This window comes from Schistocerca cancellata, chromosome 3 (genome assembly GCF_023864275.1).
Source record: "Schistocerca cancellata isolate TAMUIC-IGC-003103 chromosome 3, iqSchCanc2.1, whole genome shotgun sequence".
In the NCBI taxonomy this organism is placed as follows: Eukaryota; Metazoa; Arthropoda; class Insecta; order Orthoptera; family Acrididae; genus Schistocerca; species Schistocerca cancellata.
The window spans coordinates 326,289,263-326,303,629 of NC_064628.1; the positions used below are offsets into that span (position 1 = coordinate 326,289,263).

Genomic DNA, 14,367 nt, shown 5'->3' on the forward strand with positions numbered 1-14,367 from the left:
TCCCATTTCTCCCTCACACCAAAAGCTCTAAAAAGCATTGTCCATGAAGAAAGTTATGAAAACAGTATTTTAGGACATGCTGGTTGATTTCCTCAGCTATGGAAAGACTGTGAATGCTGTGAGCTGTTATGCCATACTGGAATAGTACTGTTAGTATCTTGCATAAGAATACAAGTGTGATGAGTTGGAGAAAACGGAAAGGTGGAGAAGGTCACTCAGACTCCATATAGAAAGGGATCCACCTGAATCCCTTGCTTTCCATATCCATGTTCAGCCAAACCATTACCATCTAGTAGATGAGCAATTAACAGAAAGTAGAACCTTATAAAAATTTTAATAAAAAAGAATGATAAGTATATGTGTCAGATTTATTTGTTGTTTCAGCAGATTGTTGATGTAAACTCAGTACATTTATAAGTTCTTGTTGCATTTGTATACCTCCTTGAATGTTTGAAGAATTAGTTTTATATTTCTCTGTTACAGATATGTAATCCCAATACTGTAGAATATGGACTGATGGGCATAAACACCTGTATGGGAGACCACAAGGTATAAATATTAAATAAAATAGACACACACACACACACACACACACACACACACACACACACACACACACACACACACACACACAAAATACTTGTGATGCTCCTCTTGCATTACTGTAAATCAGTACAATATTACCTTTTAGCTTTGTTCGCTAATCTCACATTTATTTATATTGACTGAAAATTCTTAGTACAATATGAAATTCAGTATGTAACACAATCTTCCCACTTCGCATTTTCATGTCTGTTTACGATAATTAAATGTACAAGAAAAACCAGTTCTGTATCAGAAGAATGGTGCTTTGATGTGTGGAATAGAAAAAGGTATAATAATCAGGGCAGTTATATGTAAAAGAGAACATTTCTGATATTTCTTCAAACTCATAAAGTGATGGTCTTTGACCGAATTTCATTTTTCTTTAAACTCATAAAGTGATTATCTTTGGCAGAATTTCATTTAGTACTGGTGATCCACCACTTTTTTTTTTTTTTTTTTTTTTTTTTTTTTTTTTTTTTTAAAGTAATGCTCAATATTTATTTGAATATTGTAAATAGGAAAGAATTTTTCTCTTTGTCTTGCATGACATTACACTTGTGATACTCATTGTGTATGATTTTTATAAGCTAGCAGCTCTGTGCTAGTAATTTTAAGGTAAATTTTCAGGCAGTCAACACGAAGTTTCGATTGTTTTCTTTCTGTGCTACAGCAGGAAAGTACTGTTGTCTAAACAAAATTGGCAAAGTCCTACATTGAGCATTGTTGGCAAGTACAGCTACATTACAAATAGTGGCAACACCTTCACCTTGTTAAGGTCAATGTTGGTTTACAGCAACAACATACTATCACACCAGTAGGACATACTATACACAACATTGAAAATTAATACCAATTGAACATTACTCACTGAATTGCAGGTCGGTTCCATCATCCAGCCAATATTTTTTATGTCCACTTCATGGTAGGTGCCAATGGCCTTTAGCTTCTCTTGTCTCGATGTGTACAACACTTGTGCATATTATTTGTAATCTTTAACAGTACCATTTTAGTACAAACTAACAAATATGTATCACAAAACTTACAAAATTCATCTTAGTTAATTTAAGGACATTCATTTTATAGGAGTGAGAGGAGATTATTACTTTGAGGAGTAAGTGATTTTTAAATCATTCAGACTTACAGGAAAATGTTCTCTCACTAAGGTTTACGTCAAATGTAGGAAAGAGTAATTAATTGAATAATTATTAAATTCTTTGGTAAAAATGAAATAAGTAATGACATACTCTTTTTTTCTCAAATTACTCACACAAATGTAATCGCTTAGTTCAACAGAAAGCATTTTTCCCTTTGGTTTTTGAACACTAAAATTCACTATTACTCTCATTTTTGAAAAAAATCAGGTTCAAATTAAGTTGTTGGAGATAAAGTTTTATCTGTATGCATAAAACTATCCACAGAAGTAGCAGACAGAACAGGAAAGAAAATAACAATGAGTGCATAAATTATGTCTTGGAGTAAAATTATAAATATGGCATTCAGCATAATGGGTCTGAATGACCTTCAAATACTTCCATACAATATTTATTAAATCCAGTTGGACTTGTCTAATGATCCAAAAGAGAGAAGCAGGTATGAAATTGTACAACCTTCCTATTGACAGGACAAGTGTAGAATATGGTTGTCTAATGGAAATTTTTGTTTATTTCTCACTAATTTTTACAAAAATAGAACTTAATAATTTTGGTGGTCTGAGGGTATGAAACTGCAGACGCCAGATGATGGAATGCACTGTGCTTTGCCTTATTGTAATGTGAATTTAATTTTAGAAAACTTTGAGGAGCTGTTGCAACAATATTCATATAATTATATTCTTTGGAAAGTACTATTTCATTTGCTATAATAAATTCTCCTCCAAACTAAACAGCATAACTATGAGACTAGACTTTTATCAAGGTTACTTATTTCTAATATGAAACACCGTAGGTATCCTAATATGCTGTAGGACACACTATCTCAATTTAGGATAACTTCAGCTTGCTACCCTAATACCCGGATTCAGACTCATATTTTTACTATGTGGTTTCTCAATTTTGTGAACTTTGTGAAGCCATTTGGTGGTGATCCTGTTGTGCTAATACTTCATGGTCATTGTACACAGTTGTGTAACAGACAAAGCAAGAGAAAACTCTTCACACATCATGTGCTTTTACACCATTCCATGCATAAAATGCAACTTCTTGTGTGAAATCCATGGTGCTGTTTAAAATGCATTATCTCTGAGAAATAGAAACCTGATGGGCAAATAACCCAGGTTACATAATAGCCTCTTGTTTGAGTATGAAGCTATTGAGAGCAGTAACAATAGAAAATTCTGCAAATGGCCCCTGTAAAATGGGACTCTCCCATGTAATAGCCAAAAATGTGTGTCCAAATCAAAAGGCGATTACAGATATATGTAAATAAATTTTAATAACAGTATTTTAATTACTATTCATGTGGAACAGTACAACTATACATGATGATCACTGACATACATACATCGATCCCATCATGTAGGAAGGGAGTAGGTGGCTTCAGTGTAGAAACTCCTCGGTTGCTGACAGATGTGAACCTCTGGCATTTCAGAGGGGGGGAGCGCAAGTGATTGCATGTGCACCAAGTGTAGTGTCACTACACCTGTATACTTAAATCAATCGCCAGCTGTATCAGTGCAGTCCAGCCACTAGAAGCCACCTGTAGGAGGCATGCACTCGGCAGAGTATCCGCCGCACTTTCTACAGACAGATCACACCTATATATGCACAAAACAGTGCTAACTCACTCTCATTATGTTCTTTTAGTTTGTACTGCTCACCTCAGTTGTTCTGTGAATTGCCTATGTTGCACCTTCTGTATGATTCATTTGTCTTTGTATGTGTGGAGCCACAAGAGGCTTATTTCCATTGCTGTTCAGAAGTTTATGAATAAAGACATATTTTTATTACTTGGATCGGTTTTGTATACTAATTGATTACTACATGTTGACAAAGATTTTGGAATGGTTTGCAGTCTTTAAGTGTGGTTTCATCAAATTTAGCCATTTATGGACGCCTCTCTCCCGGCCATGATTGAACAGCTTACTTTGGCAGTGGCAACTGTGTTGGCTTCCATTAACAGGTAGGGTACCAGTCCTCTGGTCTATTCACCCTTTTTCCTCCATGTGATAATTCAGCTGGGGATCAGGAAGCTTATGAGAAAGACTCTGACAGCATTTTTTGGCTTTCTGTTTGACGGACTCCAATTTGTGCAAAGCCTTATTCCTCTTGTGGACTCCACCTAAGGTGTATCAGGTACTGTCAGCTTGATCCTTTACAAGAAACAGCAGCTCTTACATCTGGTCACGTGTGTAGTTTATTTTCCAACTACCATCACAAATGAACATATGTCATAGCAGCACAAGTTGAATTATTGAATTCTACCAATGTCACAAAGGGCCAAACCAGTTATACAGGGCCTGGGCAGCCAAACTTCACAGCCTTCACCATAAGTGTCAGTTCATTACTGATGCCCATAATGACTCGTATGCAGACTCTAAGGTGTGTGATGCAATTATCTGTTTAGCTGTGGACAAGGAAGCTTGCCAGAAGCCTTTACTCTGTGAAAACTGCCCATTGGTAGAAGTTTCTTGGTCCGCATATGACCAAATTGAAGTGTGAGTCGATATGGCAGTAGTGTCACAAGATGTACCCACTAGGATGACAGATAGCTTGCCCAAGGAAGCTGCAGTGGCAGTGGTAAACATGTGGACCTAGCACTGAGCAGACCGAGGCCAGCCCAAGTAGCCAAGACTGCCACAGTGCCAGTGTCTGTGTTCTCTGTTTCTGTCTCGTCCTTTATGTTTTGCCCAGCATGAACTTTTGGTGTGCCGTAAGTGCTGGGCTACTTGTAAATCTTGCCAGAAGCTTGTGTCTGTATATGTGTGGATGGATGTGTGTGTGTGTGTGTGTGTGTGTGTGTGTGTGTGTCTGTGAGAGAGAGAGAGAGAGAGAGAGAGAGAGAGAGAGAGTGTATACCTGTCATTTTTTCCCCCTAAGGTAAGTCTTTCGGCTCCCGGGATTGGAATGACTGCTTACCCTCTCCCTTAAAACCCACATCCTTTCATCTTTCCTTCTCCTTCCCTCTTTCCTGACGAAGCAACCATTGGTTGCAAAAGCTTGAAATTTAGTATGTGTGTTTGTGCGTTTTTAATTGTGTCTCTCTACGAGCGCTTTCCCGTTTGGTAAGTCATGGAATCTTTGTTTTTAATATATATATATATATATATATATATATATATATATATATACCTAAAAACAAAGATGATGTGACTTACCAAATGAAAGTGCTGGCAGGTCGACAGACACACAAACGAACACAAACATACACACAAAATTCAAGCTTTCGCAACAAACTGTTGCCTCATCAGGAAAGAGGGAAGGAGAGGGAAAGACGAAAGGATGTGGGTTTTAAGGGAGAGGGTAAGGAGTCATTCCAGTCCCGGGAGCGGAAAGACTTACCTTAGGGGGAAAAAAGGACAGGTATACACTCGCACACACACTCGCACGCACACACACACATATCCATCCACCATATATATATATATATATATATATATATATGGTTAATAGAAGGAAACATTCCACATAGGAAAAATATACCTAAAAACAAAGATGATGTGACTTACCAAATGAAAGAGCTGGCAGGTCGACAGACACACAAACGAACACAAACATACACACAAAATTCAAGCTTTCGCAACAAACTGTTGCCTCATCAGGAAAGAGGGAAGGAGAGGGAAAGACGAAAGGATGTGGGTTTTAAAGGAGAGGGTAAGGAGTCATTCCAGTCCCGGAAGCGGAAAGACTTACCTTAGGGGGAAAAAGGGACGGGTATACACTCGCTCGCGCGCACACACACACACACACACACACACACACACACATATCCATCCACACATATTCAGACACAAGCAGACATATTTAAAGACAAAGAGTTTGGGCAGAGATGTCAGTCGAGGCAGAAGTGCAGAGGCAAAGATGTTGTTGAATGACAGGTGAGGTATGAGTGGCGGCAACTTGAAATTAGCGGAGATTGAGGCCTGGTGGATAAAGGGAAGAGAGGATATATTGAAGAGCAAGTTCCCATCTCCGGAGTTCGGATAGGTTGGTGTTAGTAGGAAGTATCCAGATAACCCGGACGGTGTAACACTGCGCCAAGATGTGCTGGTCATGCACCAAGGCATGTTTAGCCACAGGGTGATCCTCATTACCAACAAACCTTAGCCACCTTCATCCTGACCCACAACTTCTTCACTTTTGAAAACCAGACATACCAACAATTAAAGGGAACAGCCGTGGGTACCAGGATGGCCCCCTCGTACGCCAACCTATTCATGGGTCGCTTAGAGGAAGCCTTCTTGGTTCCCCAGGCCTGCCAACCCAAAGTTTGGTACAGATTTATTGATGACATCTTCATGATCTGGACTCACAGTGAAGAAGAACTCCAGCATTTCCTCTCCAACCTCAACTCCTTTGCTTCCATCAGATTCACCTGGTCCTACTCCAAATCCCATGCCACTTTCCTTGATGTTGACCTTCACCTGTCCAGTGGCCAGCTTCACACGTCCGTCCACATCAAACCCACCAACAAGCAACAGTACCTCCATTACGACAGCTGCCACCCATTCCACATCAAACGGTCCCTTCCCTACAGCCTAGGTCTTCGTAGCAAACGAATCTGCTCCAGTCCGGAATCCCTGAAGCATTACACCAACAACCTGACAACAGCTTTCGCATCCCGCAACTACCCTCCCGACCTGGTACAGAAGCAAATAACCAGAGCCACTTCCTCATCCTCTCAAACCCAGAACCTCCCACAGAAGAACCACAAAAGTGCCCTACTTGTGACAGGATACTTTCCGGGACTGGATCAGATTCTGAATGTGGCTCTCCAGCAGGGATACGACTTCCTCAAATCCTGCCCTGAAATGAGATCCATCCTTCATGAAATCCTCCCCACTCCACCAAGAGTGTCTTTCCGCCATCCACCTAACCTTCGTAACCTCTTAGTTCATCCCTATGAAATCCCCAAACCACCTTCCCTACCCTCTGGCTCCTACCCTTGTAACCGCCCCCGGTGTAAAACCTGTCTCATGCACCCTCCCACCACCACCTACTCCAGTCCTGTAACCCGGAAGGTGTACACAATCAAAGGCAGAGCCACGTGTGAAAGCACCCACGTGATCTACCAACTGACCTGCCTACACTGTGATGCATTCTATGTGGGAATGACCAGCAACAAACTGTCCATTCGCATGAATGGACACAGGCAGACAGTGTTTGTTGGTAATGAGGATCACCCTGTGGCTAAACATGCCTTGGTGCATGACCAGCACATCTTGGCGCAGTGTTACACCGTCCGGGTTATCTGGATACTTCCTACTAACACCAACCTATCCGAATGCCGGAGATGGGAACTTGCTCTTCAATATATCCTCTCTTCCCGTTATCCACCAGGCCTCAATCTCCGCTAATTTCAAGTTGCCGCCACTCATACCTCACCCGTCATTCAACAACATCTTTGCCTCTCCACTTCTGCCTCGACTGACACCTCTGCCCAAACTCTTTGTCTTTAAATATGTCTGCTTTGTCTGTATATGTGTGGATGGATATGTGTGTGTGTGTGTGTGTGTGTGTGTGTGTGTGTGTGTGCGAGTGAGTGTATAACCGTCCTTTTTTCCCCCTAAGGTAAGTCTTTCCGCTCCCGGGACTGGAATGACTCCTTACCCTCTCCCTTAAAACCCACATCCTTTCGTCTTTCCCTCTCCTTCCCTCTTTCCTGACGAGGCAACAGCTTGTTGCGAAAGCTAGAATTTTGTGTGTATGTTTCTGTTTGTTTGTGTGTCTATTGACCTGCCAGCGCTTTTGTTTGGTAAGTCCCATCATCTTTGTGTGTAATATATATATATATATATATATATATATATATATATATATATATATATATATATATATAATCTCGGGAAACATTCCACGTGGGAAAAATATATTTAAAAACAAAGATGATGTAACTTACCAAATGAAAGCGTTGGTATATTGATAGACACACAAACACACACAAAATTCGAGCTTTCGCAACCCACGGTTGCTTCATCAGGAAAGAGGGAAGGACGAAAGGATGTGGGTTTTAAGCGAGAGGGTAAGGAGTCATTCCAATCCCGGGAGCGGAAAGACTTACCTTAGGGGGAAAAAAGGACAGGTATACACCGCACACACACACATATCCATCCGCATATACACAGACGCAAGCAGACATTTGTAAAGGCACAGAGTTTGGGCAGAGATGTCAGTCGAGGCGGAAGTACAGAGGCAAAGATGTTGTTGAAAGGCTGGTGAGGTATGAGCGGCGGCAAATTGAAATTAGAAATTAGCGGAGATTGAGGCCTGGCGGATAGCGAAAAGAGAGGATATGCTGAAGGGCAAGTTCCCACCTCCGGAGTTCTGACAGGTTGGTGTTAGTGGGAAGTATCCAGATAACCCGGACGGTGTAACACTGTGCCAAGATGTGCTGGCCGTGCACCAAGGCATGTTTAGCCACAGGGTGATCCTCATTACCAACAAACACTGTCTGCCTGTGTCCATTCATGCGAATGGACAGTTTGTTGCTGGTCATTCCCACATAGAAGGCTTCACAGTGTAGGCAGGCCAGTTGGTAAATCACGTGGGTGCTTTCACACGTGGCTCTGCCTTTGATCGTGTACACCTTCCGGGTTACAGGACTGGAGTAGGTGGTGGTGGGAGGGTGTCCAATGTGTTTTGGCGGCAACACAACCACCTAACCTTTATGCACATCGTTATCTACCTACACAAGTTCACCACAGGATCAACATAGCCCAGCTCCAACCAACAGGACTGGAATAGGTGGTGGTGGGAGGGTGCATGGGACAGGTTATACACCGGGGGCGGTTACAAGGGTAGGAGCCAGAGGGTAGGGAAGGTGGTTTGGGGATTTCTTAGGGATGAACTAAGAGGTTACGAAGGTTAGGTGGACGGCGGAAAGACACTCTAGGTGGAGTGGGGAGGATTTCATGAAGGATGGATCTCATTTCAGGGCAGGATTTGAGGAAGTCGTATCCCTGCTGGAGAGCCACATTCAGAATCTGATCCAGTCCCGGAAAGTATTCTGTCACAAGTGGGGCACTTTTGGGGTTCTTCTGTGGAAGGTTCCGGGTTTGAGGAGATGAGGAAGTGGCTCTGGTTATTTGCTTCTGTACCAGGTCGGGAGGGTAGTTACGGGATGCAAAAGCTGTTTTCAGGTTGTTGGTGTAATGGTTCAAGGATTCCGGACTGGAGCAGATTCGTTTGCCACGAAGACCTAGGCTGTAGGGAAGGGACCGTTTGATGTGGAATGGGTGGCAGCTGTCATAATGGAGGTACTGTTGCTTGTTGGTGGGTTTGATGTGGACGGACGTGTGAAGCTGGCCATTGGACAGGTGGAGGTCAACGTCAAGGAAAGTGGCATGGGATTTAGAGTAGGACCAGGTGAATCTGATGGAACCAAAGGAGTTGAGGTTGGAGAGGAAATTCTGGAGTTCTTCTTCACTGTGAGTCCAGATCATGAAAATGTCATCAATAAATCTGTACCAAACTTTGGGTTGGCAGGCCTGGGTAACCAAGAAGGCTTCCTCTAAGCGACCCATGAATAGGTTGGCGTACGAGGTGGCCATCCTGGTACCCATGGCTGTTCCCTTTAATTGTTGGTATGTCTGGCCTTCAAAAGTGAAGAAGTTGTGGGTCAGGATGAAGCTGGCTATGGTAATGAGGAAAGAGGTTTTAGGTAGGGCGGCAGGTGATCGGCGTGAAAGGAAGTGCTCCATCGCAGCGAGGCCCTGGACATGCGGAATATTTGTGTATAAGGAAGTGGCATCAATGGTTACAAGGATGGTTTCCGGGGGTAACAGACTGTGTTTTCTTTACAAAAACAAAGATGATGAGACTTACCAAACAAAAGCGCCGGCAGGTCGATAGACACACAAACACACACAAAAAAAACTCTAGCCCCCGCAACAAACGGCCGCCTCATCAGGAAAGAGGGAAAGACGAAAGGATGCGGGCCCCAAGGGAGAGGGCAAGTAGCCACCCCAATCCCGGAAGCGGAAAGACCCACCGTAGGGGGTGAAGGCCAGACCTACCAACAATTAAAGGGAACAGCCATGGGTACCAGGATGGCCCCCTCGTACGCCAACCTATTCATGGGTCGCTTAGAGGAAGCCTTCTTGGTTACCCAGGCCTGCCAACCCATAGTTTGGTACAGATTTATTGATGACATTTTCATGATCTGGACTCACAGTGAAGAAGAACTCCACAATTTCCTCTCCAACCTCAACTCCTTTGGTTCCATCAGATTCACCTGGTCCTACTCTAAATCCCATGCCACTTTCCTTGACGTTGACCTCCATCTGTCCAATAGCCAGCTTCACATGTCCGTCCACATCAAACCCACCAACAAGCAACAGTACTTCCATTATGACAGCTGCCACCCTTTCCACATCAAACGGTCCCTTCCCTACAGCCTAGGTCTTCGTGGCAAACGAATCTACTCCAGTCCGGAATCCCTGAACCATTACACCAACAACCTGAAAACAGCTTTCGCATCCCGCAACTACCCTCCCGACCTGGTACAGAAGCAAATAACCAGAGCCACTTCCTCATCCCTTCAAACCCAGAACCTCCCACAGAAGAACCCCTAAAGTGCTCCACTTGTGACAGGATACTTCCCAGGACTGGATCAGACACTGAATGTGGCTCTCCAGCAGGGATACGACTTCCTCCAATCCTGCCCTGAAATGAGATCCATCCTTCATGAAATCCTGCCCACTCCACCAAGAGTGTCTTTCCGCCATCCACCTAACCTTCGTAACCTCTTAGTTCATCCCTATGAAATCCCCAAACCACCTTCCCTACCCTCTGGCTCCTACCCTTGTAACCGCCCCCGGTGTAAAACCTGTCTCATGCACCCTCCCACCACCACCTACTCCAGTCCTGTAACCCGGAAGGTGTACACAATCAAAGGCAGAGCCACGTGTGAAAGCACCCACGTGATCTACCAACTGACCTGCCTACACTGTGATGCATTCTATGTGGGAATGACCAGCAACAAACTGTCCATTCGCATGAATGGACACAGGCAGACAGTGTTTGTTGGTAATGAGGATCACCATGTGGCTAAACATGCATTGGTGCACGGCCAGCACATCTTGGCACAGTGTTACACCGTCCGGGTTATCTGGATACTTCCCACTAACACCAACCTATCAGAACTCCGCAGATGGGAACTTGCCCTTCAGTATATCCTCTCTTCTCGTTATCCGCCAGGCCTCAATCTCCGCTAATTCACATACTCCTTTACCTTTCACCCAAATGAACACAGACTCATTAACAGATATTTTTCTCTTATTACGAGTATACAGAGACATTGCTGAAGTAGACATTTAAGCTGATTTACCAAAGTCTGTATTTGCAAGTTCTGCCATATGGTAGGTACGATAGGCAATAATGTCTCTATCAACAAAGCTTTCAAGTCCACCAACACTAGGTACACCACTACCACCACGTACAACAGCTACTGTGAGCCAACCATTCCCGTGTGAGAATGTATCGTTAAGGTCGATACTAAAATTAAGTCTACAACCACAGAAAATACACGGTCCGTCGACAAGTGCGGTAGCAGCAACACTCTTCACTGGTATGCGGTTCTTCTTGTCTCCAGCTGTTGTGGCGAACTCGATGTTCTCGATGGTTTTATACACTGTCTGTTTAGAACGGCGACGAATTCTCCTGTAAGGCATCGTGGCGGCGTTCAATGCAGTTGCCTGTGCAGCAGCAGCAGCGCGAATGAGCCTCTAAACAGACAGTGTATAAAACCATTGAGAACATAGAGTTCGCCACAACAGCTGGAGACAAGAAGAACTGCATACCAGTGAATAGTGTTGCTGCTACCGCACTTGTCGACGGACCTTGTGTTTTCTGTGGTTGCAGACTTAATTTTAGTATTGATATGAATGATACATTTTTACATGGTAATGGTTGGCTTACTGTAGCCATTGTATGTGGAGGTACAGGAGTACCTACTGTTCCAGGACTTGAAAGTTTTGTTGATAGAGACATTATTGCCTATCGTAAATATGTTTGGGGATTTCATAGGGATGAACTAAGAGGTTACGAAGGTTAGGTGGACGGCGGAAAGACACTCTTGGTGGAGTGGGGAGGATTTCATGAAGGATGGATCTCATTTCAGGGCAGGATTTGAGGAAGTCGTATCCCTGCTGGAGAGCCACATTCAGAATCTGATCCAGTCCTGGAAAGTATCCTGTCACAAGTGGGGCACTTTAGGGGTTCTTCTGTGGAAGGTTCTGGGTTTGAGGAGATGAGGAAGTGGCTCTGGTTATTTGCTTCTGTACCAGGTCGGGAGGGTAGTTACAGGATGCGAAAGCTGTTTTCAGGTTGTTGGTGTAATGGTTCAAGGATTCCGAACTGGAGCAGATTCGTTTGCCACGAAGACCTAGGCTGTAGGGAAGGGACCGTTTGATGTGGAATGGGTGGCAGCTGTCATAATGGAGGTACTGTTGCTTGTTGGTGGGTTTGATGTGGACGGACGTGTGAAGCTGGCCATTGGACAGGTGGAGGTCAACGTCAAGGAAAGTGGCATGGGATTTGGAGTGGGACCAGGTGAATCTGATGGAACCAAAGGAGTTGAGGTTGGAGAGGAAATTCTGGAGTTCTTCTTCACTGTGAGTCCAGATCATGAAAATGTCATCAATAAATCTGTACCAAACTATGGGTTGGCAGGCCTGGGTAACCAAGAAGGCTTCCTCTAAGCGACCCATGAATAGGTTGGCGTACGAGGGGGGCCATCCTGGTATCCATGGCTGTTCCCTTTAATTGTTGGTATGTCTGGCCTTCGAAAGTGAAGAAGTTGTGGGTCAGGATGAAGCTGGCTAAGGTAATGAGGAAAGAGATTTTAGGTAGGGTGGCAGGTGATCGGCGTGAAAGGAAGTGCTCCATCGCAGCGAGGCCCTGGACATGCGGAATATTTGTGTATAAGGAAGTAGCATCAATGGTTACAAGGATGGTTTCCGGGGGTAACAGACTGGGTAGGGATTCCAGGCGTTCGAGAAAGTGGTTGGTGTCTTTGATGAAGGATGGGAGACTGCATGTAATGGGTTGAAGCTGTTGATCTACGTAGGCAGAGATGCGTTCTGTGGGGGCTTGGTAACCAGCTACAATGGGACGGCCGGGATGATTGGGTTTGTGAATTTTGGGAAGAAGGTAGAAGGTGGGGGTGCGGGGTGTTGGTGGGGTCAGGAGGTTGATGGAGTCAGGTGAAAGGTTTTGTAGGGGGCCTAAGGTTCTGAGGATTCCTTGAAGCTCCGCCTGGACATCAGGAATGGGATTACCATGGCAAACTTTGTAAGTAGTGTTGTCTGAAAGCTGACGCAGTCCCTCAGCCACATACTCCCGACGATCAGGTACCACAGTCGTGGAACCCATATCCGCCGGGAGAATGACGATGGATTGGTCAGCCTTCAGATCACGGATAGCCTGGGCTTCAGCAGTGGTGATGTTGGGAGAAGGATTGAGAGGCAAGGCTGGAAGTGAGAAATTCGTGGAAGGTTAGGAGAGGGTGATTTTGAGGAAGAGGAGGTGGGTCCCGCTGTGATGGAGGACGGAACTGTTCCAGGCAGGGTTCAATTTGGATAGTGTCTTGGGGAGTTGGATCATTAGGAGTAGGATTAGGATCATTTTTCTTCGTGGCAAAGTGATATTTCCAGCAGAGAGTACGGGTGTAGGACAGTAAATCGTTGACGAGGGCTGTTTGGTTAAATCTGGGAGTGGGGCTGAAGGTGAGGCCTTTGGATAGGACAGAGGTTTCGGATTGGGAGAGAGGTTTGGAGGAAAGGTTAACTACTGAATTGGGGTGTTGTGGTTCCAGATTGCGTTGATTGGAATTTTGAGGTTTTGGAGGGAGTGGAGCTGGAAGTAGGAGATGGAGAAGATGGGAGAGACTGGGTTTGTGTGCAATGAGAGGAGGTTGAGGTTTGCTGGAAAGGTTGTGAAGGGTGAGTGAGTTGCCTTTCCGGAGGTGGGAAACCAGGAGATTGGATAGTTTTTTAAGGTGGAGGGTGGCATGCAGTTTTAATTTGCAGTTGGGCTGTAGGAGGATGCTCTGAACAGCCGGTGTGGATGTGGGAGAGGAAAGATTGAGGACTTTTATTAAGGATAGGAGTTGACGGGTGTGTTGATTGGCTGAGTGGATGTGTAGGTGAAGGATTAGGTGGGTGAGGGCAATGGATTGTTCAGTTTGGAACTGGTATAGGGACTGATGGAAAGAAGGGTTGCAGCCAGAGATGGGAACTTTAAGTGTGAGGTCTTTGGGGGTGATGCCAAATGTCAGACAAGCCTGAGAAAATAAAATATGGGAGTGTAATCTGACTAGGGCGAAGGCATGTTTGCGGAGGGAATGTAAATAAAACTTAATGGGGTCGTTGTGGAGGTGTTGTGAGGGTGACATGGTACTAGAAGGTCGGAAGTGTAACATGAGGCTGAAATGAAAATGAAAATAAATATATGGGGAGAGATAAAGGTGAAGTTGAAAGCAAATGGAGATCTGGTGTGAAAAAATGCGAAAAAGGGTTGGTTGGAGCTGGGCTATGTTGATCCTGTGGTGAACTTGTGTAGGTAGATAACGATGTGCATAAAGTTTAGGTGGTTGTGTTGCCGCCAAAACACATTGGACACCCTCCCA

The 14,367-nt window shown here is 44.3% G+C and overlaps 1 protein-coding gene across 7 annotated transcripts in view; it reads left to right on the forward strand.

The window, feature by feature from the left end:
* The window catches only part of LOC126175019 (inositol polyphosphate-5-phosphatase A), a 275,390-nt gene that overhangs the window by 193,153 nt on the left and 67,870 nt on the right, over positions 1-14,367 (forward strand). For all 7 annotated transcript variants that reach the window (XM_049921515.1, XM_049921517.1, XM_049921511.1 and 4 more), the window contains one exon: positions 484-549. In XM_049921515.1, the coding sequence (XP_049777472.1) occupies positions 484-549 (66 nt within the window). The remainder of the gene's footprint in view (positions 1-483; positions 550-14,367) is intronic.